Source organism: Talaromyces proteolyticus (genome assembly GCF_021365285.1).
Source record: "Talaromyces proteolyticus strain PMI_201 chromosome Unknown BGW36scaffold_12, whole genome shotgun sequence".
Taxonomy (NCBI): domain Eukaryota; kingdom Fungi; phylum Ascomycota; class Eurotiomycetes; order Eurotiales; family Trichocomaceae; genus Talaromyces; species Talaromyces proteolyticus.
The window spans coordinates 748977-765137 of NW_025764288.1; the positions used below are offsets into that span (position 1 = coordinate 748977).

A 16161-nucleotide genomic window follows, 5' to 3' on the forward strand; every position below is an offset into this window, starting at 1 on the left:
GTACCCCGCACCAGACCATGTGTATCACCATCCATGTGGACATGTATGTATGGTATCATATTCACCGAACAAGCATTTCTCAAACAGATATCAGCCAGGTGGTGGTGCTGTACCATTTAATGTTATTCCGCCGTCTGCCGTTACACATAGGGACAGGTATACAGGGTAGGTGTACAGACAGGAGCGTTGTACCTAAGTATCGGTGTAACATTCGTCTCAATACTCTGATTATGATATAACGTTAAATCATTATAAATCATTATTGATTAGTTATCAACTATTAAAGATTCCAGTAATTAATTCTTCGATGTACTCCGTACATGTTTTACCAAAGTCAAATCCAGTTAAACTTTAACCTTCTTTTTTTGTTCCCCGTGCGCCACATTTCTCTTTTTTGTTGGGTCAGATGGTATTGAGGTCGGGCGATTCTGGAAAGAATTAGGATGTGAACTAATCATGATTCATAAATCAATAAAAAATTACATAAAGAGGTATGTATATCCGTGTAGTAAATTCTATACAAATACACGGATATACCCGAAATCCGTCGACCTAAACAATCCTCGGATATAACGGAAGTACTCTAGGTTTTCTAAACTTAAATGTTGAAGAAGTTAGTTAATAGCGATGCGTCATCATACATGATTTAATAAACTTGCCTGGAATTGGCAGTTAGTCTCAGGCCGCTAGACGAATATCGTTAGTCGTGCAACTCCGCGTACGCCGTATGGGCTATGTAGCTGTACTACCGTAGCGTTCGATACCTGCTTGGCTATGACTGGGGTGTAGAACCTTGCGTTAAATCGGTTGATGGTTATGGATGGAATGAATAATGTGACCCGTGCGTCCCGTGTGAGGTGGTTAGGTCGGAGGCGTGTAGATCATTTAATTACTCTAGCTACTATTAAAGGGCTGTGGATTATTTGGATGCCGAGAAACAAAACAAATCCAAAATCCAAAAAAAAAAAACAAAAGAAGAGGTTAGGGTAAATATCTTTTGTACATATCTATATCCTTATATATATTTATACATTTTTAACTGTAACAAACCTGCACATGTGGTGTTTGTACATGAGGACTGAGTGGAGCAAAAGACGACTACTGGATTCGTCGTAATCCGGCTGAGTGACTCCACGAGCACTGCCACATGTTGGATCCTCGGGAGAAAGAACTGAAGATCATCTTAGTAAGACGATAATACGGAAGAAGGGAATAAAAATAGAATAATGAAAATAAAAGAAGATAAGGACAGCCGTCTGAGTAATCCCGGGACATTTTGCATTTTGCATTTTCCCTTTAGCGGTCAATGAACAATAATAATGACAATAATAATGAATATATGAATACGGAATAGCAAAGAGTAAAGACAATGCACTTTCCCAAACAGGCAGTCGGGCTCTTTAAAAGGGGTGAGTGCCAAAGTGGAGCCGTGCAAAGGGAGAAAAAAAGGCCAAAAATTAGTCAAGCCAGGAACCAATCAGAGCAGCGCAGAGTAGTCATAGAGTAATGGTTACAGGCAGCCTTGGAGTTTATTCGTGATTAATAATAATCGTTCAGTGGGATGTATTTAGAGAGTCGGAACATGACCGAGTTTTATTCCGTGACTCTTGTTTTCATGGACGGGAGAATGTGGATGGCTGGGATTGGGATCATCGCGTGAAGAATGCATGCAGAGACTCCATAACTTGATTTATAGTAACTAAGTACTAGGTAGTATGCAAGCAAGCAGAGCGCGTGGCAAGCCGAGGATCTCTCGGCGCGTGTATGGTATGGTAACGTTAGTCTAGAATCTTTAGGGCCAGGGATGCTGAGTCGTTATGAGAATTAACAGACTTGTTAGACTGATTGTATGCAAGACCGTTGGCTATTCGTATTCTTATTCTTAGATGATTAACATAGATCTTATTACATACAACAGAAGCGCCGATTCTTGAGTTGACTGAGTACCCGGCAGAGAGAAGAGAGACGTATCCGGAGGATGATGGATCTCGGGCGTACACCTACATGCGGGATAGCCGGGCTGCTGCTTTAACGGTGTAAAGAGAAGACTAGCCGTAACTAAGTTACTACAGCCAAACTCTTCCACGTGTTTTCCTTTCAGATAAAGCCTAAAATTTAAACGAATCCCGCGTGGCCGTTAGCTGTATTACCGTATCATACCTTCATGTATACAATTATACATAGTCTGAGTCGACTTGAAGGTTTCAGCTTGTGTGGAATGTGATTGGTATGTGTAGATTGTCAATCAAGTCAATTTAGGGTAGGAGATATCCACGCCAACTTAGCCGGGTGTACCGGTGTAGATACCGCTCAGCATGGCATCGTCCCAGATTGTTGGGTTCAGATAATCACACCACTAATTTAATCAGTCTAATACTAATAGTTCATCATAATATGAATTCATAAGCAAGCATCATGTGACGCGATCAACTTATTAATCCAACAAAGTCGAGGTTAAGACCTGAGCTAGGTTTCAGACTCGAACTAGCCGTCCTATCCAGCCCTAACAGTTACTACTAGTCAGTCTGGTCGATGACAGGTCTGACAGTGCGGAAAGGGCCGGAGACATAGGCGTTTGTCCGGATGCTGTTTCACATTGACTTGAGTTTCTCTGCCTAATATGCTCTTATCTAGATATTCGCACGTATACACCAGATTTGTAGACTAGATTCCGCTGGTGTTTTCTTCTGACTTATACTGTACTGTATGATTAGTAATGTGTCGGGTACAGCTCCCGTTGTACCTAGATACATAGGTAATCAATGAGAATTTGCTCCAACAATGTATTCTAGGTAAATATTAGTATTATATAATTAACAGTCTATCTCATAAAATAATCTATGCTTGTTCGGAGTAGACTATTGCGGATGATTCAGACTAGTCTTCCACGTGGCGATACAATACAGTAGTTACTAGTTAGTTAACTTACTAACTACTAGTTGGTGAAGTATACGACTAGTCATGATTCATGAATCAAGCTATAACAGTCGCCATATAGCGTCCCGTGACCTCCTAGTCCTCATCTCCTTCTCGATTCGGAGCCTTGCATGCAGCGCATTCTTGGCAGAGCGCACATGGTGGAAACTAGTCTTTTCTCGGCGGCATGGTCACTGCACAGATTCATAAAGCATACCATTATGGTTTAGGATACGCAGTTATTATTGTAATGGTATGGCGAGTCGATCAGCCGCATGGCAGTCGCCGCGTGGCAGCCAGGGCAGCCAGGCAGCCCACTACATATCGTCGGTCAGAGCATGCGTACTCTTCACTAATAATTCAAGAGAAGGAATGGATCAGCATTGTTGTCCGCACACCGCCATTTGCAAGTGCTTCTACGGAGTATATTAATAATGATAACCTAATGGCTATCCGGACAGCCGAGTCCACGTGATAGGGCTGATCCGGGCCAACATGTCAGCTTCGAATTGAATATTGATTATTGGCTGCGTTATCTCGTATACATGATTAGCCTACCAGTCGTCAGTTGCCTAGCAGCCTAGTACCTATTATGATGATGCTGCGGCTGTATGAGCCGGCGGAAAGAATATACACCAGAACATACACCGCCATGTCAGCATTATTATTAACTCTTAAAAGAGAATAATAATGTCATGAATCATGATTCACGACCAAAGCTTAACTTCCAATACCACGTGCAGGAAAACCACGTGGGACCAGGATTTGAGTGGATTTATGAGGCTTGAGCGGACTTACTAATTTACTATTTCACGATATTTAGAGAGAGTTTGCAGTCCGAGCGCGCTTCAAACTTTTCCCGCCGGGATTGTTGCGAGGAATATAGCCGGATTTCAAATGCTTTTTCGCGTGGCGTGGGCGATGGCAGTTCTGGGTTTGCCACTATCGAGTATTTTTCTGTGGTTGATATGTTAATTTTTAATTTTTGAGACGAGCTTAGTTTCACGCTCCACTCTTTCGCGTGGTTTTAGCTGCCGATGAAGTATGAAACCGGCAAGCATGGCAATTGACCTGTATCATTATCATACTCGTTATTCTCCGATCGCTCGCCCTGTAGCACCCGTGCGACACTATAAGTGTTGCGTATTATACAGAAGTCAGAAATAGGAGTAAGCCTTTTGCTCGGCTACTTATCCTATGTTTCTCATTCATATCACTCATACCATCAGTCTATTGCTATAAAATTAATATAATATACTAGGTAATACAAAGTATTTATCGGATGTGTTGTGCGGCAGATTCCGCCGATCATACAGAAGAGCAGTACTGAATCGAGAATAGGGGTATGGCGCGATACGGTATGGTACAGTACAGGCAGTACCGAATAAGATGAAAATTGAATAATATGAATAATAGAGAGATCGTCGGCGGCTGCTTTTCGGCGCTGGGCTGCAGACCCACTGGTCAATTACGTACATTACGGATACCAATACCGATACCAGCTGCAGTACCGACGCTGCTTTATCCCAAACTTACCGATTGCCTTTTCCGATTGCCTCATCTTCCCTCCTCCTCGTTTCGCTCCTCTTCTTCTCTCCCACCCCTGGCAGTATTGATGTGCCTGACAATTTCCCGTCGATCATCATCCCCTCCCCTCCGCCTGATCTGGGTTCAATGACCACGATATCTGTTGGCAACGCTCAACTCGCTCCCTTCCCTGCCGACCTGCCCGCCGAGTCGACCACATCTACTCCTCCACAAACGCATACAACCACTCCCACTACATCGCCCACGCCGCTCTCGTCGCGAGCCAGTCGCCGCTCGCTTGCGCTGCTTGCCATTGAAAAGACCTCCAGCGCCATTGCCAGCCTCGCCTCGCGGAACAACAACACTCCCACTCCGTCGCTGTCCGGCGCTTTGTCCAAGGGCAAATACACCCAGCTCGCCAACGACCACGTCCGCCTGAGCAGCGACAACCCCGTCCAGATAAATCCTCGCGCTCCCCCGGCCCTCCTCAAGCGCCGGAATACTGTGCGACTAGTGCCTACCTCGATCGCCCTCGACTCCGAAAATCCCGCTATTGCGTACGCGAACAAAATGCATCAGACATCATCCCGCCTGCTCCGCATGACGGAGGATGAGCGTCCATTTACGAAGGTACCACCATATATTCCATATACACTGTGCTACGCCGACATACTAACTTACCAGGACTTTAATGATTTGTTCTCCACATTGATGGTGAGCTTGAAGCTCGACACCCATCGTGTGCGGTTCAGCAAGTTTGAGCATACCTTCACATCCGACGAGGCTATCAACAATCTCGGCTCTCTCAAATTCTCCCAGTCCAACCGCATGCCAGACCCCAAAGACCCCTCTCGCATCGTCACTACGACCACGACCACCACATTCTCCATGGCCAAGGAGATGGCCCGCTCCGTCTGTCAGCGCTTTGTTGATGCTCGCTTCATCGAGGCTCTCGACGGCGGCCGTGGCGCCTCTTACTTCCCCATGAAGGGCGGCCTGTATCAGTTGACCCCCAAGGGAATCAACATTCTCCAGCGCTTCTGCCAGCGCAACGGCATTACGGCGCGCCATGTGATGGAGGTCCTCGAGTCGCCGCGGAACACCATGCAGTTGGTGAACCTGGAACGGGACCCGGAAACGGACAAGCTGTCAGCCGACCGCGCCACCATTGAGGTGATTTTCCGTCGCTTTGCAGGACAAGACGGGCCGAATGTCAAGTCGAGCGTCTCCAGCTCGGACTCGGACTCGTTAAGCGATTACTCAAATGGTCTGGTGGGTGTGAAGATGGCCAAGGAGCGAAGAATTGGCGATAAAACTTATTCCAACACCTTCACGGGGAAAGCCACTGTCGACTGGTTGATGGACTGCTCGACAACCAATGACCGCCGGGAGACGTGTTTGATTGCGGCTTTGTTTATTAAGCATGGATTGATTACCTCTGTGCAGGAAGACCGGGTCCTCGCCCAGCAAGACCCTACTGCAGTCGATTTCCAGCCCACAAAGTATGCCATCTACACCATCACCGAGCACGGTCAACGGACATGCGGATGGATTGCTCGTGACCGGAGTGCCGTGTCACAGTACGACAGCCGAGGTGCCCGAGACTCAAACAATGCTCGTCTCAACCATATTCTGCATGATGCTGCTCTGCGACTATTGTTCCGCGAGTTTTTGCGGTATTCGTTGTGCGAAGAGAACCTGTCTTTCTATATGGATGTGTCTGAATTCACCACCAACTATCACCGACTAGAAAAGGACGGCGCGTTCAACAAGATCGACACTGTACGAGAAACGCTGGCTGCTGCTTATGGCCTGTACAATGCGTTTTTGGCTCCTGGATCGCCTTGCGAGCTCAACATTGAGCATGGACTGCGCAACAGTCTCGCCAGTCGCATGACCAAGGCTGTTGGCAACGACGAGTCGATGCTGAAGAGTTTACAAGAGGTGGTTAATTTGTTTGAATTGGCTCAAACTTCTGTCTTCAAATTGATGTCTAGCGTAAGTCTTGGCTTCATTATTGGATTATCGAACTATAAAACTAACAATCGCAGGACTCGGTTCCTAAATTTGTCCGTGATCCGAAATACTCGGTAGTCTTGCAAGAGCACGATTTCGACCTGGGGCAGAACGGCCGGTCGTATTCTCCCACACCGGCGCCGCTGCCCGAGCGGTCAGCGAGTCGTTCTGTGCGAACATAATCGATATTACGCCAGCAAGACTTACGATTTTCCTTGTCTTACACCTTGTCTTACTCATGATAGAACATTTACTCATGATAGACATGGAGGACCCTTTTACTCATCCTTCATCTTTCATCTTTCACTTTCTTCCTTCCTGTAAAACAGGAAAAGCATAAGGGAGCAATCTCTGAAGCATTGAGCAGGCGTTGTTGTGATTTTGGGTCCAAAGATCTATATATCTATATTCTTGTTTAATCGCATTTTCCTTTGAAGCATGCAGATACCTATTGCCGTTTCCTGAGCATACAGCGTGTCATGGGAGGCTGGATCATTCTTTATTATTTCTATTGTTACATTCATGTATATATTAGTGGCTGGAGGCTTCGTTAGATTTAATGCATAGATTGATCAGTACGTGCTTGACTTGCTCTTAATTCTTCCTGCTAAAACCCTGTCCCTATATTAGTGCATTAATAGTGCCGTGGTAGAATCACGTGACTGACCCACCCCCGACATCGAGATTCATCGTGAATTCAATATCTCCAGCCTCAATCCACACCACCTCACCACCTCACATTACCAGGACAGTCTGCGCAATGGCGTTAGACGCACTCCTGTCCGACCCCCTCCTCTCCCTCCGCCGGGCCATCGCAGCTCAAGCCCTACCCTCGCCCACCACCACAGCCGACATCACGTCGGCCTCTGACAACACAACCGACGACCTTGCGCAAGCCAGCCACCTCTTCTTCACACACCCACAACCACACACCATCCCCCTAAACACGCCCACTCGCTTCGTTTCCTCCGCCAGCAATGACACGCCGGTCGACCTGCGCAGCATCTTCTTCGCATGGCAGAAAAAGGATGTCGCGATCCCAGAATACATCGCCTCGGCGCAGCACGTCAACGAAGCTTTAGCCCAGAAAGCCTCTGCTGCTGGTGGTACTTCTGACGAGCAAATATTGAACCTGGTCTTCGTTGAACGCCTCGATCTGATTACCTGGCTCGAGGGCGCGTCAGATGAGAGCGAGTATATCAAGCCATTGGAAGGCGCCGCGGCGGTCGCTGCGGCCGCTGCAGATGCTGCAGCTGCAGCAGCAGTGGCGTCGCAGTCTGTTGTAACTGCGGTAGCAGACGTCACGGCGCCAGTGTCGGCGAGCGCGCAGGCTACGGCTGCTGGTGCCACAAGGCCGACAAAGGTGATCGATCCGCGGTTGCAGGAGATATACAATGGCGAGCGGAAGCTAGGGGATCGGAATACAGTGCTACGGGGGACCAAGCCGACGGTACGCCGTGTCCTATTAAAGGGAGGGTTATATGCTGACTATTGTAGGAATTTTCTCATGTCCGCAAAACCGCAGAGATCTTTCTCGGTCGGAATAGGAATCGCAGCCAATACCCAGCGAAGCCGGCTGGGGGAAAGGCATTATTGTTCCCACACCATCGGCTGGACTGGCACTGCCGAAAAAGCCCGGCTCGTCGTCGTCGTCGTCGGCGTCGTCGTCATCTCGCCAATACCCAATCATCCTCCTCTCCCCATCCGCCTCCTCGCCTATCCGGCTTTCCAATATCAAGTCATTCCTTCAAGACGGCGTATTCGTGCCCCCGGACCACCCGACGCTCGCGTCACAAACCACCTCCAACATCCAATTCATAACGCGCCAACTGCGCCTAGTCGGAGACTCAGCCAGCAGCAGCGCCACCGGCGGCATCAAACCCGGCAGCAGCACAGCACAATCCCGGCGCCCAACCCGCTTCATCCTCGCTGACAACACCGCCAACTTCCGGCCGGACTACTGGCAACGCCTCGTCGCGGTGTTCACGACAGGTCAATCGTGGCAATTCAAATCCTACAAATGGTCCCACCCGCCCGAACTCTTCCGGCATGCTGCGGGGATATACGTGAATATGAGCGGCGATCATGTCCCCGGGCAAATCAAGGATTGGGGGAGAGGAGTTAGCACGTTTACGTTGGCGCGGTGGGATGAGAAGAAGGGCACGGAGGGGGCGGGTAGGTGGTTGGATAGAGAGATTGTAGAGCATATTTGGGATGTGGTGGAGCAGAACATGAAGGCGAAGGGGCTTTTGAAGTGACATATCATAATATATCATAACCGGACATATGCGAGAGGATTGCTTGGGTTGCGACTAGAATTGAATTATGTGGTTGCGTTCTCTCGCGCCGAAGTCATTGTTCACTGACCTGACCAAACCCAAAGTCTTTTCCGCACTCTATAGCTGTCAACGCGTGGTTTTCAGTATCAGCATCTTATTATAATACTTTTAAAATAACTTGTGATTTCCTGTTCGGAGTTTATCCTTTTTACCTGGTATCCCGCTCAATATTAAGTTATGAATCTAATTTAGATTCACTTTTATAACATCCGAAATGGTGTAATGGTAACATTCTGCTCTCTCACAGCAGCCCTCGGGGTTCGATTCCCCGTTTCGGAGTTTATCTTTTTGCTTAGCATCCCGCTTAACTGTAGGATTTATGAATCTAATTTAGATTCCTCTCTTACAACATCCGAAATGGTGTAATGGTAACATTCTGCTCTCTCACAGCAGCCCTCGGGGTTCGATTCCCCGTTTCGGAGTTCCTTTTTTGCCTTGCATTTCAATTTTTCAGCATCTTTTCTTGAAGAGAGAGTGAAGACTAGGGCCTCTTTGTTTAAATAATTTTTCCCAATTTTTTTTAATAACTATATATCATAATTATTCGGAGTTGAGCATAGATCCACAGCAGATTTCAACTACTCCCTTCACTTTGCTACGAAGCTAAAATAAACACCTCGAATTTCAGATAAATAAACTTTGACACAGGGAGAGCTGTCATCGCAGAGCAGTATATTGATCCCGTGGGAAATATCGTTTATTCCTTTATGTTCTACTTGTTTAGAGTTGCTATCTTAATGTTGCCCTCTCTTGATCTTAGCAGCTCCACTCCATACGTTTTCAGAGCCCTGCCATCGAGGAGTTTTAAGGTTTTGATAGTCAAAAGACTGGAAAGAATTGACTTCGAATTAATCACCAACTTGGCGTTGATCAGCTCGACAGCTTCAAGTTAGGATTTAGCCCCCCTGCCACTACCACTTTTGTACGTAAATGTATAGGTATATGGATTTCTTTCGATTTTAGGAGAGATTGACAATTCCATTAGGAAGGAGAGTAGGGAACATCTTGCCTTTTCATTAGCTGAAATACAAAGGCGAACCTCAGGATGGACTCTCCGGGTCGGAGAAGTTTTTTTTTGCGTGCAAGTGCTTATGAAATAACCATGTTTTGATTGTTCCGGCGAGGCTTGTGGATTTACCCCTTGGATATGGAACTGCTGTAGTTCGATATCACCCTTTTTGCTGATGAGACCCCCCAATGAGTTATGTCTGTCGTTGACTCATTGGAATTCGACGATATCAGAGGATGTCACCTCTCATCTAGCGACGGGCCTTGGGTGCTAGTTACTGATCCACGATATCATGAAAGTATCCATCAAATGTCGTTTCAGATATATGGGAAGCTGTCGGATTAGTTCAACCTGGAATTCGGGCTTGACGGATATTCTCACTTAGGGTGTATTCAAGTTGATGTACAAGTTTGATAGCCTCAGGCTACGATTTCAAACGTCGGGGTCGATGACTTGGGCAATATTATACAATAGGACGAGGAAAAGTTGGGTTGAATATAGCATCACGATTCAGATTGTGTAAAGGAGCCCTCCCCATACGAATACTAATAATATTTGAACGTTTTGACATTGTCTACGAGAACATTCAAGTCCATATCTTCAATCTGACTTAAATTAGTGTTTTGATTTTTAATATTCTGTCCACCTTTCTGTTACGAGTGCATTAAGTAGAGTATTTTCTCAGTGATTACTTTGTCAACCAGTATTGTCCTTATTTATCAAGGATACCCATTACATTCACCTAGCCCTTCTTTATCGAGCATCAATATCTATGTTACCTACCCACTTCTACATTCAAAACCAGGAACTCTGCACTATCATTCGAGCAATAGCATATAATGTTTTACAGTGCTGTACATGTAATATGCCTCGTTTTTTCTTCAACTGATAATCGGTAACATTGAAGTGGAGTGAAATAAGTATATACAATCGGCAGATTGATAGTCAGATCAGACAGACAGCTCCGACCAGATCAGATCAAGTGCGCATAACATGCACGTCAGACACCAACTCATCAGTAACCGCAAATAGATACTAACATCAATCGAGACATGTAGACTGAGAACTGAATTGAATAGTTCAAATGTTGAAGAAGAAGAATGTGAATGTGAATTAATCTACCGCCATATCCGTAACACTCCCAGCCATGTCATAAAAACCAAACCCAGACACGCCGCATACGCCACGCCAGCCAGCCATCCAGAACCCGAACAAGCTAGCACAAAACGAAACTCAAGGTAAAGAAAATTTTGAAACGCCGATATAGAGCTCTCTCTCTCATTCATTAGAACATCTTTTGATAAAACAAATGGAAGGGAATGAAAAGTTGGGGTAGAGTAGAGGAGAAGAAAATCTAGGGTATCATGTTGGCGAGACTTGGTTTGTTGTGGACGTGGTTGGCAGGGGTGAGGCTGGAGGAGGGACATAGGGTGGAGAGAGGGGTTTGTTGTTGGGAACATCTTTCATCGCGACATCAGCGTCGACCTCGGCGTTCGACGGGGTCTCCGGTTTAGGGATTTCAGGCAGGTTCTGTGGCTCGCCGTCGGTGGATAAGGGTGGCGTGGTGGCTTGGACGGGCTTGCTTGGAGGTGCAAGACTGCTGTTGGCCTGCGCTTGGGTCTTTTCTGATGTCGGTGTCGCCATTGTCCCCCTGCGCCCGAGGTAATCACCAAGACTCATCTTTTTCTTGACTGGACTCGGCGCTGTGAGGCTGCCGCCGGGCGTTTGTGGTGGTTGGAGAGAGTCGGAGGGCGATTGAAGAGAAGGAGTAGCAGAATTAGGAGGGTTGATAGGTAGCGTGAAATTGTTCGGCGGAAGTTGTACGTGTAAGTTACTCGACCGCTGTTTCAACGATCCTGGAATCGGTGTGTTGTGTGCAAGCATGGAAGGTAAAGGTGAAGGTAGCGGCGGCTTGCTCATAACGTCTGGAGAGTCTGGTCGATCCGATCGAGGTTTTGGCGGCGTCAATTCGTTTCCAGCATCGGCCATTTCCACATCTTCAGTCTCGTTCGCCGAAAGAGCCGGGATGTGTGAATCGGTAGCAGTAGGAGAAAGAGCTGCGTCTGTTGTGGCAGGCGATGGACGCTCTTGTCTTTTTGAAGGCCACTGGAATTGGAGACTGTCCTCGTGACATCGTTTCAACAAGCGTCGACCTAGAGGTGAAAACTCAATTCTAGTCAGAGTTTGTTGAGACCCATCCACATAAGAGGACCTTGACAGAGGAGAGCGTTTGGTTGCAGACACTGCTGATTGTGGCGAGACATGTTGCCGAGAACCGAAAAGATATGGTGGGGAGTTCGAATGACGACCAGCGGTAGGATCTACCTTCAAAGGTTTTGGGCCTTGTGATGAGAGATGGTTTCTTGCTAATGGGGCCGGCTGAGACTGGGAGGATGTCGCACTACCGCGCTTTTTCTTCCGCGGTCCTCCATGTTGATCATGTTCTAGCTGCTCGAATTTCTTCTCAACGGCAGCAATCTTACGCCTGTCGCGAGCAGACAACTCCGAGTCAGGCAACGCCCATTCAGGCGGTGGATGTGTAGGCGTCATATCACGGCTGCGAGCCTGGCCTCGGGCAGAGCCAGAGGTTGACCTGTTGTCGGCATCGTCGTCATTCACAGCTTCACTACCTGCACGACTGCTATTCGACCGAGGGCCACTGGTAGGCGATACAGTAGACTTGGACTTCTTCTTCCGCTTGCCATTAAGCTGTTTCACACCTGGATGACGACGGCGATCTACAGCAGCCAAGAGACAGTTCTGCGATGGACTGCAGGCACAACCACCAAAATGTGCTAGAACATTACTCATAGCGATCGCTTTGGCTTGCTCTTGGTCATTGTCTCCTGATTCTTGCTTCCCCAAGTTATTCGAGCCGAAAAGCTGCGGGTCGAGATACCACATCGCCGTGACTTCGGACCCCGCGGCAATGTCTTGGTTAGCAACAAAACAAAAATGATACTCGACTTCGTTTGTAATAAAAGTCTTCATGGTGACATTAGGCCGACAAGATCGGCGAGTGTATCGAAGAATGGACCCCTCTTCCCGGGTGTCGATGTAGATAGGTAGCTGAGGATGGAAGAAGACGAAAGGCTGGGGGTGTCTAAGCTCAGGCCACTGATTGCTCGGATCCAGACAATAGTCGCGAAGTTGGCCGATTTTTCCTTTGATTTCTCCGACGATTTGATCCTTATGAACGATGCTTTCTGTCTTCAAGCATTTCCATTTCGGACGGAGACCATCAGTCTCCAAATCATCGTCGAATATCGTTTTGATGGAAAGCTCAGGCCACTGTGACGAATCCAGGCTATCCGAGTAAGTGAAAACGTCCTGTGGCGAACGGCCGGTAGCTGAGGGAAGAGCTGAGGGATCCTTCACCCAGGCGCCCATGTCACCTAGGAGATGTAGGTTGACAACAAGATTACTTTTCATATTCACATGACCCTGGTCGTTGTCGTACAAATGAAGAAATTCGTTAGAGTAAAGGGGAATTTGTGGACCAGATGATTTTGTCGGACTGCTCAAGGACGCGACGACGGATCCCGAGCGCTTCCGTGATTCTGGCAGCAACTTAGGGGGAGCTGAAACCGAAGTCATCGAAACGGATGACTTGTGGCCTAATTTTGTTTTCTTTGCGATGGTAGGGGGTTGATCTCGTGAACTAGAATCGCTTCGGACATGGAGCCCGTTTACCTGGTCAAACTCCTTCTGCTTCTTCTTCTGAGTCTTTGCTGCAGCTCTTTTGGCTTTCCGGTCACCGCTATCACTCTGCTCCCGTAGTCGGCGTTGTCGCTCGGTCGCGCGTTTTCCGTCGATGTAGCGAGGCGATGGCGAGCAGTCCGTGCAAAAGTGTTCGTCAGGGACTTCCTTGCCATGGTAGTAGCACTCGATGTGCTGCCATGTCTCACATTTCTCGCAGAAGACCGTGTTCCCATCATCATCTTGGAATGCGCAGATGCACTTGATGGTGTAGGGTTCTTCATCTTCGAACGGGACGGAATCCGAGATGGCGCCGTTGGCTAACGGGGAGTGAGGAGTCGCAGTGACCGGATACGGATCTCCGGTCGAAGGCGTTGTTGCGAGCAAGGAGGTATCTGTCATAATCCGACAGATAGCCCCCTTTCCCTCAACAGGTGATGGCAAACGTTCCTCAGCACCCAGGTTGAAGGCTCGCCTCGCCAACACGCATATCAGCAGTTGCGAGGGTGGTTATGAAAGAAATCGCGTCAATAGGTGATGCCCGAGGGATCGCGATGGAAAAATCGACACAGCCTGTGGTGAGGAGCGAGGAGACCAAGGAAGATTGTCACGTCAAGATCGGTCGCAAGGAGAGGAATTCCAGAACCAGGCGATGAAGGGCGACCCAGGGTGCCGCAAGAGTATTCTATCATCCACGCTTTCGATGGGCGCGGCGGTCGGCGAAGTATGGATCGAGTGGTCAAAGAGGATCGTGGCTGGAAAAGTCGACGCGCATTAAGCGGAAGGCGTGGAAAGAGAGCTGCGAGGTTTTGAGGAGCGGGAGAAAGGAAGAAATTAGGTAAAAAAGGGTTGTAGAAGAGAACAAGCGAACAGGGCGTCGCAAGCGAGAGAGCGAGAAGGAAATTACGGCGTGGGATGGGATTTGGCGAGTGTTGAAGGAGGATGGGCAGAGGAATGGAAGAAGAGGAGAGGGAGGAGATCGAGCGAGAGAGGAGAGAGAGGCAGAGGATAGATTTGATTTGACTGGGCCAGCCAAAGGTCGCGCAGGACCCAGGCGAAGCGGCGAAAGAGGAAAGGCGCGGGCTCGGGGGGGTTGGCGGGCGAGTAGTAAGCAGAGGAGGATACCTAGGACGTTAACTCCCAAGCCCAAGGAGCGATAACTGCCACGCACGCAAAGACAAGGAAAGAGGACGAGAGGAAAGATCACGGCCTGTGAAAATCGGTCCGATCGCAGCCAGAGGCCAGCGTGCAGGGCAGCCTCAGGCTCGGCTCAGGCAGGCCTGCGAGGGCGACGACTGCCTTGCCCGCGAGCCTTCGAGGGTACAGAAACAGGATTAGCGAGCCCGCTGCCGGTGGGACCGGAGCGGACAAGGACAGCCCGCTGGCCACTGCGCGTTCAGCCTCAGCACGATCGGCGCCATAGCCGCCCAAACAGGCAAGGCGCGGTGGAGCCCTGAGCCGGTCAGCACGGATCAGCCAGTCACAAGCGGACCTTGCGACCCGCTCGCTGTTTTCGCCCATGGAATGCCGCGCGCTAGCCATCTCTGGATTGGCGCCGCAGTGGCAGTGCACGTGCCTGGACGTTTCCGAGTCGGGCGATGAACACAATGAGAAGGAAATGGAACGACAGCGGGCATAGGGGGAGTCGGCATAAAGGACCCGGACACTGCGCAGAGGACCAGTCTGCCGCGTGGAGGACCGCGCGAGATGTAGATGAGCAGGGAAGAGGGAGAAATAGAGGGAGACAAGAGTAGACAGCCGCGTGCACACGAGTGTCACCGCAGGAATAGTCTCATAGATACTCCAGCAGAACAGCACGTTCGCTGAACGAACAGTAGCAGTGAGAAGAGCCTTTAATCTAGAGCCAGTTAGCATCTGCAAGCATTAGTCTAGCAACCAAGATTCTGTCAGGCAAAACAGGCCGTGACAGACATGGATCGATTCAACAATCAGCATACAAAGAGGACTCTGTTTGTTCGCGCATGAATAACAAGTGCAGATCGCTCTGAGTGTGCTGGAATCGGGGTCTTAAGTAAGGACTGATAAACACCGATGGATCGTGGCAGGGATGAAAAAGAGAGAGGTTAGTGACTGAATGCACGAGGTGACACAAACAAGTCTGTTGTGTCATCGGCCGAGTCATGATTAACAGCTGGATGTTTGGGGAGGGGAAGAGGCTGGTCACTGCGGGCGGCGACAGAGGGGAACACAGCCTCGATCAGAGGTGATAATAATAGGTTTGGGGGATGAGATGCCTGTGCATCAATGGCACTGACTGGAAGGGAATGGCAAAAGCAATAGCAGGAAAGGTGCCTGGGCAGGGGCGTGAGCCCAAAGCCCATCGCTGGCCAGCTCTGAGGCTGCAACGGCGATGGCGCCCAAGCCACTCAGCTGGGATATCATAATAATAATATGATTATTCCTCAGCGCTGTGATGTCGCGATGTAGCGATGTAGAGATGTCGGCAGGGCAGGGAGTAAACAGTAACGGCAGGCAGTGGTTCAGGCAGATTCAGGGAGAAAGGGAACTCCGACCGCCCGATGTGGAAAGTGGGCGATTTCGGGAGTAATGAGGGTACCAGCGTTGTGTGGGAGACAGACAGAGGACTCTGAGAGACAAAGACAGATGCAGACAGAAGCCTGCAAGGGCAGAGAG

General features: G+C 48.8%; 4 protein-coding genes and 2 non-coding genes across 6 annotated transcripts; 4 read left to right on the plus strand and 2 right to left on the minus strand.

The window, feature by feature from the left end:
• The first annotated feature begins 4306 nt into the window (after positions 1-4306).
• On the plus strand, positions 4307-7036 carry BGW36DRAFT_349305 (developmental regulator FlbA). Its single transcript, XM_046213287.1, has 3 exons — positions 4307-5073; positions 5128-6441; positions 6495-7036. The coding sequence occupies exons 1-3, from the start codon at positions 4591-4593 to the stop codon at positions 6639-6641; spliced, it is 1944 nt and encodes a 647-aa protein (XP_046067459.1). The 5' UTR covers positions 4307-4590; the 3' UTR covers positions 6642-7036.
• Positions 7037-7092: 56 nt separating this feature from the next.
• BGW36DRAFT_388185 (RNA pol II accessory factor, Cdc73 family-domain-containing protein) lies at positions 7093-8934 on the plus strand. The gene is made up of 3 exons (XM_046217201.1): positions 7093-7909; positions 7957-7996; positions 8047-8934. Exons 1-3 carry the CDS (start codon positions 7220-7222, stop codon positions 8715-8717), a joined length of 1401 nt encoding a protein of 466 aa, XP_046067460.1. The 5' UTR covers positions 7093-7219; the 3' UTR covers positions 8718-8934.
• Positions 8935-9006: 72 nt separating this feature from the next.
• Positions 9007-9077, plus strand: BGW36DRAFT_t72. The gene has a single exon. It is a non-coding gene; the product is annotated as a tRNA-Glu (tRNA).
• A 72-nt stretch (positions 9078-9149) lies between these two features.
• Positions 9150-9220, plus strand: BGW36DRAFT_t73. The gene has a single exon. It is a non-coding gene; the product is annotated as a tRNA-Glu (tRNA).
• Positions 9221-11169: 1949 nt separating this feature from the next.
• Positions 11170-13908, minus strand: BGW36DRAFT_304612 (uncharacterized protein; the record flags this gene model as incomplete). Its single annotated transcript, XM_046211987.1, has 1 exon — positions 11170-13908. The coding sequence occupies one exon, from the start codon at positions 13906-13908 to the stop codon at positions 11170-11172; it is 2739 nt and encodes a 912-aa protein (XP_046067461.1).
• A 400-nt stretch (positions 13909-14308) lies between these two features.
• On the minus strand, positions 14309-15828 carry BGW36DRAFT_51304 (uncharacterized protein). The gene is made up of 2 exons (XM_046222386.1): positions 15465-15828; positions 14309-15364 (listed from the first exon to the last, which is right to left on the minus strand). Exons 1-2 carry the CDS (start codon positions 15647-15649, stop codon positions 14710-14712), a joined length of 840 nt encoding a protein of 279 aa, XP_046067462.1. The 5' UTR covers positions 15650-15828; the 3' UTR covers positions 14309-14709.
• Between the last annotated feature and the right edge of the window lie 333 nt (positions 15829-16161).